At 40.8% G+C, this 22,775-nt stretch overlaps 1 protein-coding gene across 3 annotated transcripts in view; it reads right to left on the bottom strand.

The window, feature by feature from the left end:
* The window catches only part of LOC126425327 (uncharacterized), a 296,062-nt gene that overhangs the window by 47,545 nt on the left and 225,742 nt on the right, over positions 1 to 22,775 (bottom strand). For all 3 annotated transcript variants that reach the window (XM_050088309.1, XM_050088310.1, XM_050088311.1), the window contains one exon: positions 11,005 to 11,370. In XM_050088309.1, the coding sequence (XP_049944266.1) occupies positions 11,005 to 11,370 (366 nt within the window). The remainder of the gene's footprint in view (positions 1 to 11,004; positions 11,371 to 22,775) is intronic.

The following is a 22,775-nucleotide window of genomic DNA, read 5'->3' as shown; positions in this document are numbered from 1 at the left end:
GCAATTAAACAGAGAACCGACTCGTGGAGATAACATATTGGACCTACTGATAACAAACAGACCCGAACTTTTCAACTCTGTATGTACAGAACAGGGAATCAGTGATCATAAGGCCGTTGCAGCATCCCTGAATATGGAAGTTAATAGGAATATAAAAAAAAGGGAGGAAGGTTTATCTGTTTAGCAAGAGTAAAAGAAGGGAGATTTCAGACTACCTAACAGATCAAAACGAAAATTTCTGTTCCGACACTGACAATGTTGAGTGTTTATGGAAAAAGTTCAAGGCAATCGTAAAATGCGTTTTAGACAGGTACGTGCCGAGTAAAACTGTGAGGGACGGGAAAAACCCACCGTGGTACAACAACAAAGTTAGGAAACTACTGCGAAAGCAAAGAGAGCTCCACTCCAAGTTTAAACGCAGCCAAAACCTCTCAGACAAACAGAAGCTAAACGATGTCAAAGTTAGCGTAAGGAGGGCTATGCGTGAAGCTTTCATTGAATTCGAAAGTAAAATTCTATGTACCGACTTGACAGAAAATCCTAGGAAGTTCTGGTCTTACGTTAAATCAGTAAGTGGCTCGAAACAGCATATCCAGACACTACGGGATGATGATGGCATTGAAACAGAGGATGACACGCGTAAAGCTGAAATACTAAACACCTTTTTCCAAAGCTGTTTCACAGAGGAAGACCGCACTGCAGTTCCTTCTCTAAATCCTCGCACAAACGAAAAAATGGCTGACATCGAAATAAGTGTCCAAGGAATAGAAAAGCAACTGGAATCACTCAATAGAGGAAAGTCCACTGGACCTGATGGGATACCAATTCGATTCTACACAGAGTACGCGAAAGAACTTGCCCCCCTTCTAACAGCCGTGTACCGCAAGTCTCTAGAGGAACGGAGGGTTCCAAATGATTGGAAAAGAGCACAGATAGTCCCAGTCTTCAAGAAGGGACGTCGAGCAGATGCGCAAAACTATACACCTATATCTCTTACGTCGATCTCTTGTAGGATTTTAGAACAAGTTTTTTGCTCGCGTATCATGTCATTTCTGGAAACCCAGAATCTACTATGTAGGAATCAACATGGATTCCGGAAACAGCGATCGTGTGAGACCCAACTCGCCTTATTTGTTCATGAGACCCAGAAAATATTAGATACAGGCTCCCAGGTAGATGCTATTTTTCTTGACTTCCGGAAGGCGTTCGATACAGTTCCGCACTGTCGCCTGATAAACAAAGTAAGAGCCTACAGAATATCAGACCAGCTGTGTGGCTGGATTGAAGAGTTTTTAGCAAACAGAACACAGCATGTTGTTATCAATGGAGAGACGTCTACAGACGTTAAAGTAACCTCTGGCGTGCCACAGGGGAGTGTTATGGGACCATTGCTTTTCACAATATATATAAATGACTTAGTAGATAGTGTCGGAAGTTCCATGCGGCTTTTCGCGGATGATGCTGTAGTATACAGAGAAGTTGCTGCATTAGAAAATTTTAGCGAAATACAGGAAGATCTGCAGCGGATAGGCACTTGGTGCAGGGAGTGGCAACTGACCCTTAACATAGACAAATGTAATGTATTGCGAATACATAGAAAGAAGGATCCTTTATTGTATGATTATATGATAGCGGAACAAACACTGGTAGCAGTTACTTCTGTAAAATATCTGGGAGTATGCGTACGGAACGATTTGAAGTGGAATGATCATATAAAATTAATTGTTGGTAAGGCGGGTACCAGGTTGAGATTCATTGGGAGAGTGCTTAGAAAATGTAGTCCATCAACAAAGGAGGTGGCTTACAAAACACTCGTTCGACCTATACTTGAGTATTGCTCACCAGTGTGGGATCCGTACCAGATCGGGTTGACGGAGGAGATAGAGAAGATCCAAAGAAGAGCGGCGCGTTTCGTCACAGGGTTATTTGGTAACCGTGATAGCGTTACGGAGATGTTTAGCAAACTCAAGTGGCAGACTCTGCAAGAGAGGCGCTCTGCATCGCGGTGTAGCTTGCTCGCCAGGTTTCGAGAGGGTGCGTTTCTGGATGAGGTATCGAATATATTGCTTCCCCCTACCTATAATTCCTGAGGAGATCACGAATGTAAAATTAGAGAGATTAGAGCACGCACGGAGGCTTTCAGACAGTCGTTCTTCCCGCGAACCATACGCGACTGGAACAGGAAAGGGAGGTAATGACAGTGGCACGTAAAGTGCCCTCCACCACACACCGTTGGGTGGCTTGCGGAGTATCAATGTAGATGTAGATGTAGTAACACCCACAGATCGCTGTGCCACACCAAAGTCGGCAATGCAAATCAGTATCACAGACATTAGGGAGGTCTTGTTGCAATCCACAAGGATGTATGGGAAACACTCCTGGAGACCACACCTCCCCTCTAAGCACAGCAGCACCCTCACACTGAGGTCAATAAATGTCGAGCCTGCAAGAGCTCTGTGTCCCATTTGTGACCTCAGCTACAGTAGTCAACATCATAGTGCAAGAAGGTGACAGTTAAAAGTTTGGGATGAAATGTTCTGTTGTAAATGATGAACATTCTACCTCAAGATAACAGTCTGTTACTTAGTGCATCAAATAATAGTCAATGACAGTTTTAAATTACCCAATGCTCCTGTCACAAAGAACAGTGCCAAAGTTAAGTAAATCTTTTATTCATTTATGTAATAAAGTGAACTAATGTTTCATGTGTTCTAGTATGATGAACCTTCTTCCAGAGCAATCAAAGAACCCACTGTTGTGGGCAGACAAAAGTAGTTTAGGCTCGTCGCAATACATTGCCTCTACCAATAAGCTGTTTTACCATCTCTTGTGATGGCTGTTATTAACACACACTTACAAGTTAGTGTGTGATGGACCCTGAAAGTTTCACCAAAAACTTGTGCAAAGTAAGCTTGAGGCAACAGCCAGTCCATCTCTCCTAGCTGAACACAAAGGTTTTAAGTTGCAGATTTTACATTAATTAAATTGTATAGATTATATAGACGAATGGAAAAACTGGTAGAAGCCGACCTCGGGGAAGATCAGTTTGGATTCTGTAGAAATATTGGAACACATGAGGCAATACTACCTTACGACTTATCTTAGAAGAAAGATTAAGGAAAGGCAAACCTACGTTTCTATAATTTGTAGACTTAGCAAAAGCTTCTGACAATGTTGACTGGAATACTCTCTTTCAAATTCTGAAGGTGGCAGGGGTAAAATACAGGGAGCAAAAGGCTATTTACAATTTGTACAGAAACCAGATGGCAGTTGTAAGAGTTGAGGGGCATGAAAGGGAAGCAGTGGTTGGGAAGGGAGTGAGACAGGGTTGCAGCCTCTCACCGATGTTATTCAATCTGTATATTGAGCAAGCAGTAAAGGAAACAAAAGAAAAATTTGGAGTAAGTATTAAAATCCATGGAGAAGAAATAAAAACCTTGAGGTTCGCTGATGACATTGTAATTCTGTCAGAGACAGCAAAGGACTTGGAAGAGCAGTTGAATGGAATGGACAGTGTCTTGAAAGGAGGATATAAGATGAACATCAACAAAAGCAAAACGAGGATCATGGAATGCAGTTGAATTAAGTCGGGTGAAGCTGAGGGAATTAGATTAGGAAATGAGACACTAAAAACAGTAAAGGAGTTTTGCTATTTGGGGAGCAAAATAACTGATGATGGTCAAAGTAGAGAGGATATAAAATGTAGACTGGCAATGGCAAGGAAAGCGTTTCTGAAGAAGAGAAATTTGTTAACATCAAGTATAGATTTAAGTATCAGGAAGTCGTTTCTGAAAGTATTTGTATGGAGTGTAGCCATGTATGGAAGAGAAACATGGACGATAAATAGTTTAGACAAGAAGAGAATAGAAGCTTTGAAATGTGGTGCTACAGAAGAATGCTGAAGATTAGGTGGGTAGATCACATAATTAATGAGGAGGTATTGAATAGAATTGGGGAGAAGAGGAGTTTGTGGCACAACTGGACTAGAAGAAGGGATCAGTTGGTAGGACATGTTCTGAGGCATCAAGGGATCACCAATTTAGCATTGAAGGGCAGCGTGGAGGGTAAAAATCGTAGAATGAGACCAAGAGATGAATACACTAAGCAGATTCAGAAGGATGTAGGCTGCAGTAGGTACTTGGAGATGAAGAAGGTTGCACAGGATAGAGTAGCATGGAGAGCTGCATCAAACCAGTCTCAGGACTGAAGACCACAACAACAACAGATTATATTCAGTGTGGCATCAATGAAGAGCCAGTTTAGTTTTGGAGGGAGGAGTGAAGGGAGACCAAAGCTTGAATAAAGTAAGCACGCTTAAAATTACAAACTGTCCAACCGCATCGAGGTGACTATCTGTCAGAATCCTGAATAACAACGTTTCACAGTGCAGACTGCTGCGAGACGTGCCGGTAGATAGTCAGTGAGATTGTGGAAGCTACCAACAGGTATGTGGAGCCCTGCCAACTCCAGTGCTGTGGCCAGCTGCATTAGGTTTCTCAGATGAACATCCAAAGCGTAATCAGCCCAATCGAGCTGGTCCCACTGATTATCGAATGGATTTAACTCCGGGGAGTCTGGTGGTCAGAGGAGTATGGTCGAGGTGCTCTTCAAACCAGACATGTACAATGCAAGCTGTGTGACATGTTGCTTTGTCGTGCTGGTAGATGCCATCGTGCCAAGGAAAACTGTTTGTAGGACAGGTAAAAAATCTACTCGTCAATCGGTGGCAGAACACACGTGTGAAAGAAGGTTATAATTAGGCAAGCTTTCGGTGCCAGTGGCTTCTTCTTCAGGCAAAAGGGTTGAAGGGGAACGACTGTAGAGGTTCCCAGACATCAGTTTCTCAGAACTCCGCAGGTGGGAATTAGCGTTACAACATTTTCTTGATTCTCGCCACCTTCCTTGCCTTAATTTATGTTAACTTCTTCTGTCTCAGCATTTCTTCACTATAACTACTCCTTTCCTCACTCCATTTTAGCTTTCTACATCTTTCATTTTCTTACTTGTCTGTTTCTCGCCATTCCCCTTCCGTCTCTGTTACATACAATGCACTTAGCTCTTAGCCATTTAGGAAGCTGCCAAGGGTCAGGAAGGGAAACACCACTGTTGAGGTAGTTTAGGAGAAGGATGGATAGCTTTTTGGGGTGAAATCTGGCATGCAGTTGCAGTTTGAACTTCAAACTGCAACAACATGCCAGACTTCACCTCAAAAAACTATCCCACCTTCTCCTAAACTACCTATGTTTCCTTTCCTGTCCCCCTGCGGCTCCTTAAGCAGCCACTCCCCTCCTACATAACAAATTTGGCCAACCACCTTAACATCACACTGCCTCCCAGACCAAGAATAAGCCATAATCATAAGAACCGTCACAACAGTGCAGTGTCCAACCTCTCATCTAAAGTACTCCGCACTCCTGTATTATCCACGGGTCTCACTTTCAACCCTTAACCAACTGTTGATCACGCTGCTTTGGTGGAGGATCTACTTTTTCACAAGTAATATCAACTGCAGATATCACTTTGCAGCCAAATACCAAAACCTTTCCAATAGCAAACCTATCACTGAACCCTGTCCTGAACAGTCCCAACCACAATCCCAACTTTATCCACCACCTCAAAATCATCCCTTACAAGCCTTCCAAGAATTCCTCACATCCAGCATTCCTTCACAGCACTTCCTCAGGTCCTCGCAACATGACCCTAACCTGTCCTCTCCAGAAGTCCAGGCTCTACATTCCCTAAACGCTGATGACTCCATCATTATCCTTCCAGCAGACATCGTATCTATCACTGCGGTACTTAACCAAAAGGAGTATGTTAGTGGAGGTCTACACCAGCTGTCTGACACCTCTACATACAGCATCTGCCACCAAGATCCCATTCCTGTGATTCAAACTGACCTGCAGTCCTCCCTTAAAACCTCAGGCCCCTCACAAGGACTAACACCTCAATCCACATAACTTCTCACCCTCCCAAACCATGCACCACCACCTTTTGCCTTCATCCTCAGATCCACAATCCCAAACATCCTGGCCATCCTAAAGTTGCTGGCTTCAAAGCACCTACTGAATGTACATCTGCCTTAGCTGATCAGCACTTGCAACACACAGTACAAAGACTTCCCTCCGATATCAAAGATACCAACCATTTCCTAGATTATCTGAAATCCTTGCCTGTCCCACTCCCACCACACACCCTTCTTGTCAACATTGATGCCACTTCCCTCTGTACCAACATCCCCCACAGACATGGTCTATCTGCTGCTGACCATTTCCTCAGTCAGCGCCCACCTGATTCCAAAACTATGACATCCTTCCTACTCACATTAATCAACTTTTACTTACCAATGACAACTTCACCTTAGAGAGGCAGACATACAAACAGATCAGGGGTACGGCCATGGGAACCAGGATGACTCCCTTCCCATGCCAACCTTTTTGTCGGTCACTTGGAGGGGACTGTCCAGGGATCTGTAAGTCTTCAGCCCCTGGTTTGGTTTAGATACACTGATGACATCTTTACTACCTGGACTCATGGTACGGCTGATCTGTTAAAATTCTTGGCACCTCTGAATATCTTCACCCAATTACATCACATGGTCCTATTCTGAATCCTGTGCCACTTTCCATGATGTTGATCTCATCCTCACTGAAGGCCAGCTACACACTTCTGTCCACATTAAACCTACTAACAAACAACAGTACGTACATTTTGACAGTTGCCAACTTTTCCACGTCAAATGTTCACTCCCATACAGCCTTGGCATTAGAGGCAAACATCTTTGTTCGGATGCAGAGTCTTTACACCGATACATCACCATTCTCACATCCAATCCTGGTACTGCTGATCCCTCCAAAAACCAGATTTGGAGCACATTACTGGTAACTCAGATTTATCCTGGTCTGGAATGTATTAATCAGCTACTTCGACAAGGCCGTGACTTCCTAAAATCATGTCCTGAAATGAAATCCATTGTCTCTAAGATTATGCCCACCACACCTAGAATAGCTTTTTGTTGTCTCCCAATCTGCACCAATCTCCCTCCCCTATGGCTCCTACCCCTGTGAACATCCTCACTTCAAGACTTCCCCTAAGCACCTCCTACCACCACCTATACTAGCCCTGTAACTGGTAAAACATATATTATAAAAGGGAGAGCCACCTGTGAAACGACACGTGCCATGTACCAGCTGTTATGGAACACTGTTCAGCCTTTTACATCAGCATGACTACCACTAAGGTATCAGTTAAGATGAATGGGCATAGGCAGAGGATTTATACTGGCAACACACAATATCTTGTTGCAGAGCATGCATCTGGATTCTTGCCCCAGGCATCAGTTTCTCAAGCTCTGCAGGTGGGAACGCACTACAATATGTCATGGATTCTCACCACTTGGCCTTAATTTATGTTGATTTCCTCCATGTCAGCATTTCTTCACAGTAATTACTCCTTTCTTCACTCCATTTTAGTTTTCCACATCTTTCATTTTCGTATTTGTCTAGATTTCGATGTCCCCCTCCCAACTCTGTTACAAACAATGCACTTAGCTCTAATTAACTCTTACACAGTAGCAGCACACATTAGCAGTAATCTCTGTCTTACATATTACCATGTCTTCCACCTTTAAGCTCTCAGGTTTTCAAATCTCATCCAGTGCAGTCTGGGTGACTTTTCCAAAATCTATTCCTTTTCCTAGACCTGTCCTGTCCTTTTCCTTAACCCCTCTTCCTTCCCCTTCAACCCTTCTGCCTGAGGAAAGAGCCATTGGCTCCAAAAGTTTGTCTAGTTATAACGTTCTTTTATGTGTGTCTTATGCTCCCACTTGGTGAGTAGATTTTTAATCTATCCAATTACATTAAACTGCTTATAGGGATGGACATGCTCCCCAAGGATGGATGGATACTTATGTTGAGCCACTGTGTCTTCCAGAAGGATGAGATCACCCAGGGAATGCCACGATAAACGTTCTGCTGACCATAACGCTACCTCCTGCTTGCAGCGTCTTTGCTTTCAGATGTTTCATGCCATACACGCATACGGCCATCTGTCCCGTGAAGCATAAAATGTGATGCATCTGAAAAGGCCACCTGTCACCTGTCAGTGGATGTCCAGTTGCAGTATTGGCATTCACCTGTCCTCTATGGCCCATGGTGAGCCACAGAAGCCTTGGCACCAGTTATGGATAGTGGCAACCTTGGCCTGAAAGCCACTGATTGTGCCCTTTTGGATGTCAAATAAATCACTCTGTTTCACATTAGGACAACAGCTGCACTGTTTTCCACATCTCCTTAACATGCTTTCTCCACTTCTAGTGCTGCCACTGCCATCTGCGAGTGGTTATTGCACGTGGTCACATTAATGTGCTTGGGCCGTGTATATGTTGCAGTTCTTATGCAGAGATTTAGAGACCAGCATGGAGAGAAGAAACAAATGTGAAAAGTGTGTTTGCATACAGCTGAAGAATATCATATGCATTACTTCTATTTTTGTATTGGTGATAGCAATCTGAAAAATAAATTTTCAGCAATCAGTTGCTCTGAGGTTTCAGGAAACATAATTTTTATCGTAAAAATCCAAACAGTCTCTGTTATTAGCAATGTACATTATACCTTTCATAACATAATATCTGTATTTTGTATAAAATCATTGACTCATTTTGAAACATCTACGCACAGTGAACTGCAAAGTAAACACTATTTCTCTTTTAAAAAATTGCCACTCAAGAAAATTTCACATTAAGGTCACTTCTGCATCACAGATAAATGGTATAGTCATGTTTCATCTTTAACATCAATATAATTCCACAACAAAAGAACAAAATTTCAAATTTGTAGAATAGATAATTAATCCACCAGCTTACAATTTAGGAAGAAGACACAGCCTTCAATACTCAATGAGTATAATAAATCAAATGCCTGTGTGACTGAGGAGGGATACATTACCCCCACATTTGCACACAGACTACCTAAAACTTTGTACAATTGTGTGTTTGCAAGCATTGGAATTGTTTTATTTCAATTGGAATTTCTGAGGGGGAAAAATCCCTAAATACAGTTCCTTTTCAGACATTCTATAACGGCTTGCAGAGGTAGTTACAAACAGCTGTTTGTCACTGCTAATATAAAACTCATCATCTTGTAAATTCTCAAACATTTATCTTCTTTATAGGTTGTAAAGAACATAATGCACGTATGAATTGATACACTATATCCAGAACACATTTAAACTAGGACTGAAACTCAACCATAACAGAATTGTAATGAGGTACAATCGATATATTAAAAGTCTGAAGTGACAGAATCAGTTGTTGAAGAGTTTCTTTTCATTTAGGGAAGCTGAAAAGATTGACTGAATGGACAGCAAAAGGAAAAGGCAGACAGAGGGTTAAAATGAAAAACAAAGCTGCAAATGAATCTGAAAAAGGAGTTCAGTAATCAGTGTCTATTATAGTTTTTACTTGTGGTAGTGAGACATGGACTTGCAATGGGAAAAACATTCAAAAACTAAGGAGTTCCAAGTGAGTACTGCACGATGCGAATAAATAGGAGAGACAGGAATGTAAACAAATGCATCAGGAACAAAGTGGAGAGGAGATGTGGGAGGGGCATATAGCCTGGCAAATACATGGAACCTGAACAAAGGAAATCCTTTTCTGGGCTACAGGTGATAAGAAAAGAATGGTGAAATAACCTAATGTAAAGTGGTAGATTAGAAAACATACAGCAGCAATATATATGCAATTAGCTCCATTACATTACACAGGGAAACATCTGGAGGAGATCCTTTCCAGCAGTGGGTGTCAAATGGTGGAGTCACAGCAACAGTGTACAGTATAACTGCCAATGTCTGGTAGTACTGGAGAAGACTGTTTCCAATTAGTACACACTCTAATTATGTGTATTTTTTCATATTTATATCAATTTGCTAACAAAAGATTTTTTATTTTGCTAGTTCTGAGCCATAATTAAATGTTTACTAAATGTTTTATATTTATTTTGTGCTAATATCAGTTCTTATAAGATTTTACATTTTGTTAATAGCTGCAAGTAAACAAAAGGAACCCATCATTTCAATAGCATTTCAATAACCTTTCAGGAATAATGAAAAACTTGTTTAAGAAATCATTTACACACAAATATAATGAATATCATGAAATTCTTTTAAAAATGTTAACACTAATTTTGGAATGAATTTACATGCAAAATTATCAATAGGAAAAATTATTTTGTAATTGACAAATCATTATAATTATATTTCACTGGTTATTTTTTCAGTATTTACAATTACAAACAGATATACTTTCAAACATTAAGACTGAGGTTTAATCACTCAGAAACACTGCACGAAGTTAATAATTCTTTGTAAAGCAACAGCTTTAATTGTATTTGATCTTGTTAATGATGATATATGCTCCTGTATTATTAAAAATTTTATAAACAGCTAATGCACATTTAACTGTTCAGCAGTGTTTGTTTGGTTGTATTTGATCTCTCAGTATTGTGTTAGCATGGCTCAGTTCAGTTCAGATTGTTTTTGATGGAGACTGGACTTTAATTTACGTACAAACTGGAAATTGATCATTACCTGAAATTGTGAACTTTGTTTGTAGTACCTGGAATGATAAATGGAAAAATATACAAATTCTAAGTCAGATTATTTCTTACAGTTAAGGGTCTTGGAGTTGTTTATTCACCATGGAAGATAAGTATCAATGTTATTGCTGTTCTGATGAGATTAGTTTCACCAAATTCTGTTGCCTTACCAACAAAATCACCTGCTTAATGGAATTATTAATAATACTTGCCTTTTTTTTTCAAAAGTAGATGAAACATTTAGTTAGAGGTGGTGAGGGTGTTGATACAGAGGCAGGAGCATGGCAGTGGTGGCAGGGATGACAATGATCTTTATGCAAAAAGTAATTCTGGAGCAAGGCAGGTTTCCAAAACTGAGTACCCTATGTATGATAGATTTAACTGATACCAAAGGCAACACAGCACTCACCTTCCTACGTTCCAGCCCTGCTGTGCCTGATGGGGTGGGTTGAGGTCAGAGGCTGAAGGCTGTTGCTTGGCACTGCCACCTGGAACATTCCAGCCGGGGCCAGGAGCCTGAACGTGCGAACCTTGTTGGTTCGGGTTCGTGCCTGGCACATTGAAGCCCGGTCCAGGCGGTTGCTTGTTTGTGTTTGTCCCTGGGATGTTAAAGCCTGGTCCAGGGGGCTGCTTGTTTGTGTTTGTCCCTGGGATGTTAAAGCCTGGTCCAGGGGGCTGCTTGTTTGTGTTTGTTCCTGGCAAATTCCAACCTGGACCAGGAGGCTGAGCATGGGAACCTTGATGGTTTGTCCCTGGTACATTCCATCCAATGGGCCTGTCACATATGGAAAACAGTGGTAAGTATTCAGCTAATATTACTGTCCTACAAGGCAGGATACTCTTCTGCCTCTATAAACAAGAAAAATTTCTGAAACCTTATGAAACAAAAAGTCACTTGAGAACACTTATAATTTAAGAAACAGAATTGCTGGTCAGTACTTAACTTGGGGTAGTACTGCCAATAAGTGTGCACATAAATATTAAACGGGCATGCTACCTACCTTTCAGACCTACAAGAGTCACCAAGAAAATTATACACCACAATTTTTTTCTCAAACAACAAAGGTACAAATATGAAACTTTAGGTAAGAATTATTTGAAGTTTCCAGTGTGCACATGCAAACTTTCAGTTTCCTCTGACAGATAGCATAGATGCAGGAGTGTTTCATTATGGCATTGGTAAGTGATGTACTTTACAAGCAGTGTGTTATCACTGAATTTCTCACTGCAGAGGAAGAAACTGTTGGGATCATCCCCAAATGTTTGTGTGCAATTTCTGTAGCATCTTAAGTTAACAGAAGTACAGTTAGTAAGTGGGCAAAGAGGGCAAGGCCATTACGAGAATGTGGCTTGGCAGGGCTCCAAGATTTGCAGTGTTCAGAGTGACCGTCTATGGCTGTCACACCTGACAGGAAGCAGATTGCTGATATGTTCATTCACAAGCATATAATGCATACAGTGAAAGCACCATTAATGCTGAAGCATGTGTGAACACATTAACTGAATTCAAGAAGCATTTCCAGTGACTTCTGTGCTATAACAATCCAGGTGATTGATTGATTCAACATGATAATGCTCGGCCTCACACAAGTTTGAGGACTTTGGAACACATCACTAAACAGGCTTAGACAGTGTTGGCCTAGCCAGCCTACAGTCCTGACCTAGGTCCCTCAGAGCTGCAATTAAAGGATGCCATTTGTGGAAGGCATTTTGATAATAACAGTGTGGTGATTTGCACATTGAACAAATGGCTTCGTGACCAGAACAAGGAGTGGTACTGACAGGCTATAAATTCCCTCGTGTTTCACTAGAGGAAAGCTGTAGAATGAAAAAGAGGCTTTGTGAAAAAATAGGGAGTGTAGAAGAGATATCATTCTTTCTTGTGTGTGTGTTTAATAGTTTTCAATAAATAATTGTTGAACAAAAAACATGTGGTGCATCACTTTCTGGGTGACCTTCATAACGGTTCCTTTGTCAGAGAGGACATACGCATATAGTGAGGAAGGATAAAAATGAAGGACACATCACTCAAATCCCAGGGTGAGACAACTCTATGGGATCTGAAAGCACTGTCCCCTCTCCCCCCCCCCCTCCCGCCTACACCACACACCCCATCTTACTTTCTTTAAACCTCGCCAACATATCCCTATATCCTACCCAACGAAACAGCTGGACAGGAAGAAATAGACCTACTCTCTGGGCTTTGCATTCTCTAGACCTAAAGCCACTTTATTTTCGTATGAGGTGACATTTGAAGAATTTTGTTTATTGATCCCTGCCACCAGATGGAGAGAGCATTCTTGAATGTATTGCCAAAGGCTATGAAACCACTCACAAAGAAACCACTCACAAAACCCCAAGGATATATCATCACTGCATGCAGGATTCAATGCAATGGCGAACTGATGCACGTAACAGTGTTAATGGAAGGCATTTTGAACATTTTAGATAAGGAAGAGTTTCAACTGGTATGCTAATATATTCTGTTCCTGTGTTTCCATAAAAAATGTACTATAAAGACTTGTGGATAATGCACGTAATGTAAGTTTCTACCTCTGTCTATGAGATGTGTTTTCTGAAAACTTCCCAACATTTTTTATGCCCTCTGCATCATTTTAGAGCCCCCAGGATAATCCTTTCATACAGTTCTGTTTTTCCGAAAGCAACACAATTAGTAGTGTGACACTTTATATCCTACTGAACTGAACATGTACATATTCAGTCAAAACCATGTAACAGTCTTGGAAATGAGAAACTGAGAGGTGTTACCAAATCAGAAAAAGCACAAAAACTACCAAATACTAACACAGACCTGCAATATTATTATTATTATTATTATTATTATTATTATTATTATTATTATTATTATTATTATTATTATCATCATCATCATCATCATCATCATCATCATTAAATAATAACAATACTTGCAACAACATAACAATGGTAACATCTTGTTATGAAGCTCACAACAGGACAGACATCATCACTGGTGTTACTTTTGGCACAAAAAACAAACATACATAATTTTGCACAAGCATACATGGGCAACAATGTATGGCTGCAGAAGTTATAGAAATTGCACAGTGTACAAAGCACACAATTTCTCCTTATCTGAAGAAGCACAATAACTGACAACAATGCCTCATAGAAGTACACTGCAATTAAACAACAAGGTGAAGTTTTAACATACTATCCACACTGTAAATATTCACAACAGAAATTTAACCATGTGAAATAACACACACTATGCTACTTACTGCACTCCAAATTCTTTTGCCAAAATTTTGCACACAGTGAGGAATACAGCAAATAAAACTGCTGCTTACAAATAAACATTATGAACTGCAGTAAATTTGGGTTAAAATCACACCACTTTCCTGCTCATGCCAATGTGATCTCACTTCCAATAACATGCACTTCATCTGTTTGGATTAGTAACAGTTTGTATCAGTTCTTCTCGTATCATATAGTATACATGCAGAAGTAATCAAGTCAATTTTTCAAAATTACAACCTAGAATTTACCCATACTTCACAAACTAGATTCTACTCACCAACTTGGATAGTCACTTCTGATGGTCGTTCGGTTAACTATTTTAAATGCATGGTACTTGCGACTCCATGTGGTCTTGTGTTTGATAGTGTACTTAATTGTATCAAATGGAAAAATCCAATTGAGACAACTGTTACAATTAGGAGAGAGAATGGCCTTATCTCCAGTAAAAAAAAAGTCCCTATTATTGTTGATAAAAACTGGATGTTGGAAAAACGATCTTATTTTTTGTAACTTACATTTCCCTTCATCACAAGTAGGAAAGAGGGATTGGTTGAGGAAGATCACATAGAACGTAAGTTCACAGAGAATATATATATGTATGTATGTATGTATGTCTTTAAATATATATAGGTCTTTAAATATGTCTGCTTGTGTTTGTATATGTGTGGATGGATATGTGTGTGTGTGAGTGTATACCCGTCCTTTTTTCCCCCTAAGGTAAGTCTTTCCGCTCCCGGAATTGGAATGACTCCTTACTCTCTCCCTTAAAACCCACATCCTTTCGTCTTTCCCCTCCTTCCCTCTTTCCTGATGAGGCAACAGTTTGTTGCGAAAGCTTGAATTTTGTGTGTATGTTTGTGTTCCTTTGTGTGTCTGTCGACCTGCCAGCACTTTCATTTGGTAAGTCACATCATCTTTGTTTTTAGATATATTTTTCCTACGTGGAATGTTTCCCTCTAATATAACCATATCATTAATTTGAACCCAACATTTACGTTTGTTATTGTCGCTGTTGCATTTCGAAATCTTTCCTGTCGTCTTTTTCTCTTTATTTTCTCTTTCTGTTTTTACCAGTAGTCTCACTTTGTATTCACCTTCCCCTTTTTACCGTAATCTACTGTACAATTTTATCCCGCCTATATATACTCAATAATACGTAACCCACTTCCAAACCATAACCAAAAAAATTTTATTTTCCGCTTTCAACACTACCGCTGCTATAAAATCCACCGTTTCTAGTTCAATAACAGCTGCTTTCACGTATTAAACAACCATTTCGGCTAGTTCTAATAACTTTCACTTTATTTCCACTTCCGTTTTTCGCACATCACTGATCATTTTAGCCGCTCCCCACAGGTTTTAACGTCATTATTTCTTCGTCAGACAATTGTTAGCCCCATTTTCGTAATCTTTCACCACAACACCGCTCCTTTTAATACGTTTTTTCGAAATTTTCCCGAATTTCTCCGTCCTTTAACGTGTTTTAGCGGCAACACAACCACCTAACCTTTATGCACATCGCTGTCTACCAACCTAAGTTCACCACAGGATCAACTTAACCAACACTTTTTCGCCGTTTTTCATACCAGATCTCCAGTTGCTTTCTAGTTCACCTTTATCTCTCCCCATATATTTTTATCTTTCATTTTCATTTCAACCTCATGTTAAACTTTCCACCTTCTAATATCATGTCACCCTCACAACACCCCCACAACGACCCCATTAAGTTTTATTTACATTCCCTCCGCAAAAAAAGGTCTTTAAATATGTCTGCTTGTGTCTGTATATGTGTGGATGGATGTGTGTGTGTGTGTGTGTGTGTGTGTGTGTGTGTGTGTCGCGCGCGAGTGTATACCCGTCCTTTTTTCCCCCTAAGGTAAGTATTTCTGCTCCCAGGATTGGAATGACTCCTTACCCTCTCCCTTAAAACCCACTTCCTTTCGTCTTTCCCTCTCCTTCCCTCTTTCCTGATGAGGCAACAGTTTGTTGCGAAAGCTTGAATTTTGTGTGTATGTATGAGTCTGTTTGTGTTTCTATCGACCTGCCAGCGCTTTCGTATCGTAAGTCACATCATCTTTGTTTTTATATATATATTTGGCATTACCCCCAAAGGCCTCACACTTAAAGTTCCCATCTCTAGCTGCAACCCATCTTTCCATCAGTCCCTATACCAGTTCCAAACTGAACAATCCATTGCCCTCACCCACCTAATCCTTCACCTACACATCAACTCAGCCAATGAACACACCCGTCAACTCCTATCCTTAATAAAAGTCCTTAATCTTTCCTCTCCCACATCCACACCGGCTGTTCAGAGCATCCTCTTACAGGCCAACCGTAAATTAGAACAGCATGCCACCCTCCACCTCAAAAAACTATCCAATCTCCTGGTTTCCCACCTCTGGAAAGGCAACTCACTCACCCTTCACAACTTTTCCAGCAAACCTCAACCTCCTCTCATTGCACACAAACCCAGTCTCTCCCATCTACTCAATCTCCCACTTCCAGCTCCACTCCCTCCAAAACCTCAAAATTCCAATCAACACAATCTGGAACCACAACACCCTAATTCAGTAGTTAACCTTTCCTCCAAACCTCTCTCCCAATCCGAAACCTCTGTCCTATCCAAAGGCCTCACCTTCAGCCCCACTCCCAGATTCAACCAAACAGCCCTCGTCAAAGATTTACTGTCCTACACTCTTACTCTCTCCTGGAAATATCACTTTGCCATGAAGAAAAATGATCCTAATCCTACTCCTAATGATCCAACTCCCCAAGACACCATCCAAATTGAACCCTGCCTGGAACAGTTCCGACCTCCGTCGCAGTGGGACCCACCTCCTCTTCCTCAAAATCACCCTCTCCAAACCTTCCAGGAATTTCTGACTTCCAGCCTTGCATCTCAATCCTTTTTTAAAAAAAACCTTAATCCTACTCCCAACATCACAACTGCTGAAGCCCAGGCTATCCGTGATCTGAAGGCTGACCGATCCATCGTCATTCTTCCGGCAGACAAGGGTTCCACGACCGTGGTACTTGATCGTCGGGAGTATGTGGCTGAGGGACTGCGTCAGCTTTCAGACAACACCATTGCCGCCGCTCATATCTCACCTGTCTTTCGATCTTTGCCTCTTTCCTATATCAGTGCAGTGCACTGATAAAGGAACCCAGGGTCCTGGAGTCACATTCGGCAACTGGGTGCTGGATGACCCCGAGGTGGACAGTAGCTATGTATCCAGTCATGCATTGGACCAGTTTCATTGTGGTCTTTCTTATACAGGGCACAGAAAAACAACCTGATAATATCTGAGCATGGGTGGGATATCAAACTGAGTAAAATCCTCCAGATAATGACGAGCCATAAAAACAGACTTGTGGGCTACAGCCATAAAATGACAGAAAAACACTGAGTAGTAAAAAAATTAAAAAAAAAAATTGAGCAACAGATGGCACTGTAAATTTCAGAATATGCCACCAACTGACACGCAGCACACAGCTGCTCCTCTGTCTGCACCTAACACGACTATCTCCATGAAGGATCACACTCACTGGCAAACCTCTGTTACAAGAATAGTGATGGCAGGAGTTCAGGACGCTGAGGGGGATGAAAAAGGGCATTGATAAGGGTCTGGAGAAAATGATTACAAAATTCAAAAAGACAGGTGCTTCTGAGGTGCAATATGGCAGAGGGTGGAAAGCAACTGATCAGACTTCTGTCAAAGATGTGGCCATAGCAATGTAGGAGGGGCAAATAGTGGTGTGCAAACATGCAGTGCACAGGAAATTGCCTGAACACTGGACATGCCAATGAGCACGGTGCATAAAATCCTACGAAACGTTCTGCATATCTATCCATACAAAATCACCCATTTTCAGGAGTTGCTTCCTGCTGACCTGCCAGCAAGACAAATGTTTGCTCTGGAATTTCTTGCTTGCATGGAAGTGGACAGTGGAAAGCCAAGGAACATTTTGTGGACAGATGAAGACCATTTCCATGTCCAAAGTCATGTCAATATACAGAATTGTAGAATATGGGCAATGGACAGTCTGCACACACATCAACCGGTACAGCTTCATTCTGCAAGGGTAAATGTGTGAGGCATTGTTTACCATAGTGCCATTTTTTTTTTAGGTGACGAGTCCCGGGGGTCCTGTTACCTGTACCAACATTGGTAAATGCTTTGAGAGTCTTTTGAGCACCAGTGTCGTTCCAAAACTTCAGCTGTGTGGATGTAAGTGTAAGATAATTTTTGTGCATGATGGTGCTCCTTTGCACACTGCACAGCCAGTGAATTGGCTGCTGCAGAGGCATTTTGGAAATGCTAGAATTATCAGCCAGCATTTCCATACAGCCTGGCCATCCAGATCACCGGTGCCTTCTGGCTATGGGGTAATCTGAAAGATGTGTCGAATGCTCAAATTACAAATATAGCTGAACTGATGGCACGTATTACACAACACATTCTGAATGTGAACCATGAGACACTCTGATCCATTGTGGAATGTGCTGTTTATTGATTTAAACTTGTGGCAGAAAATGGTGGACAACATACTGAACATGTCCTGCACCACTCTGAAGACAATCAGAAACCGATGTAATTTTGCCTTCTTAATGATTTTTGGCACCAGGAAAATTAAAAATAAATGTCAATTTGCTTTTTATGCAGTTTCTGGCCTCAGAACAATTAAAACCTGACTTTTCCGATTCAATGCGGTACGACCTTGCCATGGTGGATAGACTTACTTAGCTAAGAGTGCCACAACTGTTGCCTGCCAAACTTGCGAAGTCTTGCAGATCGAAGAGTATAGATGGTGTAATGTTTAATTCAAACCGTAGCCGTCGCATTGCAATTCATCAGTCATTGGTAATTGACTCCATTTACATTACGATGCTTGCACTGCCATATGTTGGTAAAAAATTTTTTGTTCCGTGGTGGTTCCCGATGTGACAATAATATGCCATCCAAATTTGATGTCATTCTGAGCAGTTGTTCTCTTTCTACAGTGTTCTGAAACTGGAACTTTAATTATGGATTCCCTGTATGTTTTAATGTATGGAGAATATGAATGAATTCTGATGTAGCACAGTGCACAGTATAACACAGCTGCAGCTTAGGTGGACAAAACTGCACTGCTGATAATTAATTACACTAATTTCCATGCACTTGTCGCTGCTCAGCTGTCGGTTTATGGCAATAGCTTCACAACAGTGCATTTCCGGTCTTCAGTTATTTGGAAAATTTTGCTAGTGTCCACATCTCCTACCCTGCTCTGACCTTAGTATACACCCTGTAAAAACAGACATGAAATGAATATGTCAGTGACTAAATGACATTAGTGATTTCATATGTCGTTCAGACATTTTTGCTGTAGTGTTTATCAGCGATAAGACAGGACAGTAGTAAAGGGAGCATGTAAGGGTAAGTTTTAAAGGAGGAATGACTGCAAGGGGGTGGGGCATTGTGGGGGAGGGAGAGGAGGAGGGGGTGGGGGGGAAGCACAGGTAGAGGTAATGGTGTGTGAACATTATATGGTTTATCAAGGATGCTGCAGCAGTTGTGAGTGATACAGAAAGCAACAGTCATGCCTTCTGCATTCTTTATCTTTCTCTACTCTCATTCTTGTCCTAGGATCAGAAAGACTTGCCATCAGCTCCCCTCTTCTCCCCTTTCCCTCAACCGCCTCAAAACCTTCCCCAGCCAACTCATCTTTCCTCTACATCTTCATACATACTCTGCAAGTCACCAAATGGTGCACGGCAGAGGATACCCCGTACATTACTAGTCATTTCCTTTCCTGTTCCACTCGCAAATAGAATGAGAGAAAAACAACTGTCGATATGCCTCCAAATGAGCCCTAATTTCTCGTACCTTACATTGATGATCATTATGTGAAATATATCTCAGTGACAGTAGTTCTGCAGTCAGCTTCAAATGCCAGTTCTCTAAATTTCCCCAACAATGTTCCTCAAAAAGAATGTTGTCTTTCCTTTTAGGATTCCCATTTGAGTTTCCAAAGCATCTCTGTAACACTTCAGTGTTGTTCAAACTTACCAGTGACAAGTAGCAGCCTGTCTCTGAATTGCTTCAATGTCTTTCTGTAATATGACCTGGTACGGATTGCAAACACTCAAGCAGTACCGGTACCCAAAAATAGGTCACACTGTGTCATATGTGCAGTCTCTTTTACAGATGACTCACACTTTCCCAAAATTCTCAGAATAAACTGAACACAATGATTTGCCTTCCCTAATGCAATCCTCACATTTCATTTTGCTTGCAATGTTATCCCCAGATATTTAAACAGTGTGAATGTGTCAAGCAGGACACCACTAATTATGTATCTAATTATTACGGGTTTGTTTTTCCTGACAGAGCATCACACAAGTACTAAAAAGCAGGCTTAGCATTTTCTACTTCACACATTTGTATTGGGGGTTGGGTTGTTTCGGGGAGAAGACCAGACAGCAAGGTCATTGGTCTCATCGGATTAGGGAAGGACGAGGAAGGAAGTCGGCCGTGCCCTTTCAAAGGAAACATCCTGGCATTTGCCTAGAGCAATTTATGGAAATCACGGAAAACCTAAATCAGGATGGCTGGATGCGGGATTGAACCGTCGTCCTCCCGAATGCGAGTCCAGTGTGCTAGCCACTGCACCACCTCACTCGGTTTGTATTGTGGTACTAGTAATTTCATGTCGTGAAGTTAAGGACTTTCTATACATCCTGTCTGCTAGTAATTATAGCAGAATATTTAATGCATGATTCAATTCAATGGAAAATTCAAATCTCTGTGAACACTTTTTTTTTAATTTAGTGTCTAGTCTATCCATCTTCCTGACAATCCTAATGCAATATGAGGGTAATGCTGGACAAAATAAGCACACCAATGCACATATATTATCGATGGTAACACAGTCATTTGGGGTGATGCACAAAAACAATCAAGCTCCACACAACACTAAAAAAAAATTTAAAAGCAAGTAACAAATACTCTTGTGAGACCATAGGTACTAAACTAATAAGAATACTTCATTTTTTGCAGATATTAAAATTATCGATATTGAGAGCTTACATCACATTGTTACAATACTTTTCACTGCAAATGTATGGCTTTCCAGTGTACCTGTAGTGTTACACAACGCATTGTTATTTATCCCAACAGTTTGTGAAACTGAGTTAATAATAACAGCATCTTCATCTGTTGTCTTATGCAGTCTTTATAATCCATGTCTGCCGTGGCTGTCTCTAGAACACAAATGTTTCCAGAAATTATAACAAATTTTAAGATTTGTGTGTCTCAATAATCATAATCCTCTGCATTTTTTACTCATCTCACACTACGAACTCTTGGATTTATTTAGTAGCCCTTTCTTTTATCCACTTACTTCTTGGTACGTTCACTTAAGGAGTTCTTGTTGTACAAGTGCAACTGTTAACTTTTGTTGTTAATCCAACAACTCTGTGAAGTCATTTATCAGCAAGAGTTAACAGTTATTGTATTCAGAGGTGGCTGAGCCAGTGACTTTGAATAAAAATTTCAAGAGAATGTGTACGGCAAGGATCTGACTTTCATAGTCAATATGGCACCAGGGATGGGTCTTCAGTGCACTAATAAGGAAACAGGAATGAAAAAAAAGTATAATGTGAGTGAGTTTGTATATTGCATTGCACATAACATCAGATATCCAGGATGTTGCTAGAGTACTGTAGAAATGAGAAATTCAAACTTACTCAGAGCCAAGAGATGTAATACGACGCCACTGGCTGAAGTGTGCACCCACCACATCAGTTTGCAAGGCAGAAACAGTAACTGATTAACTAAGTTGTATTGGCCCGTTTAATGGTTTCATAAATTACCTCTGTGATGACCAGGCATGTCATCTGCTGGTCACTGCATTAGAAGTGGTTGATGTATTGGCATCATGAAATTTTTCTGGCGACTACACACTACTCAGTACCCATTCTTCAAAGAACCATAACACAGGAACATAGCTCTTATCAGAACTTTGATGCATCATCCGCTCCAATGATAAATACATCTATATTTGTTACAGAGGCATTCAAATGTGATTGAGAATATTTTCATAGGTTCCTCACACAGGTAATAGATATGATCTTAGTTAATTGGAAATGTTGACAGCCACTTCTGCCTGCACAGAATAACTTCTTTCCTATTATCAGTTGACATCACCTATAGTGAAACATCCTGGAAGATCAAAAGTGTGTGCAATACTGGAACTGGAACCTAAGACTTTTGCTTTTGCAAGCAAATATGTCAAACTGACCTGACATAATTCTAGGCACTGAATAACAGCACTGATGATTGAGGATGAAAATGTTGAATACTTTTGACTTTCAAAAATGAGCATGTTTACATATATACAAGCTTGTTGGAAAGCTAAAATTTAAGCTATGTTAAGATGACAAACAGGCTAAGATGATTAGAGAATGCGGGTAATGCATTTATTTATTAGTCTGTAAGTAATGAAGCCATCACCAAGTACCACTAAAAGTCATTCTTGCCACAAGCTGATGATGGAATGCAGGAAACACACGAGGAAATCAAGGAAATAGTGAAATATGTGAAAGATTAAGATACTGTAATACATCTGGGTGGCATATGTGGTAGTAGGACTGCGGAAAATAATATCCTTGAATAAGATAGGAACAGACTAGACAATATTAGTGAGAATTCTTCATGGTTGCAAAGCAACTTAAAAACCACGTACTTGACTACAGAAGACACACAACAGTATTGGTGCAAAAGCAGGCAGTTATTTGAAATGAACCCTAGGTTAATGGGAAACTTAAAGTCACCATTTGGGTCCATGGAGTAGAATAAATGAAGGAATACTGCTACCTTGGAAGCAAAATAATGCACAGCAGATGATCAATGAAGA

The sequence above is a fragment of the Schistocerca serialis genome, chromosome 10 (genome assembly GCF_023864345.2).
Source record: "Schistocerca serialis cubense isolate TAMUIC-IGC-003099 chromosome 10, iqSchSeri2.2, whole genome shotgun sequence".
Lineage (NCBI taxonomy): Eukaryota > Metazoa > Arthropoda > Insecta > Orthoptera > Acrididae > Schistocerca > Schistocerca serialis.
This window is presented reverse-complemented; position numbering and strand designations above follow the sequence as displayed.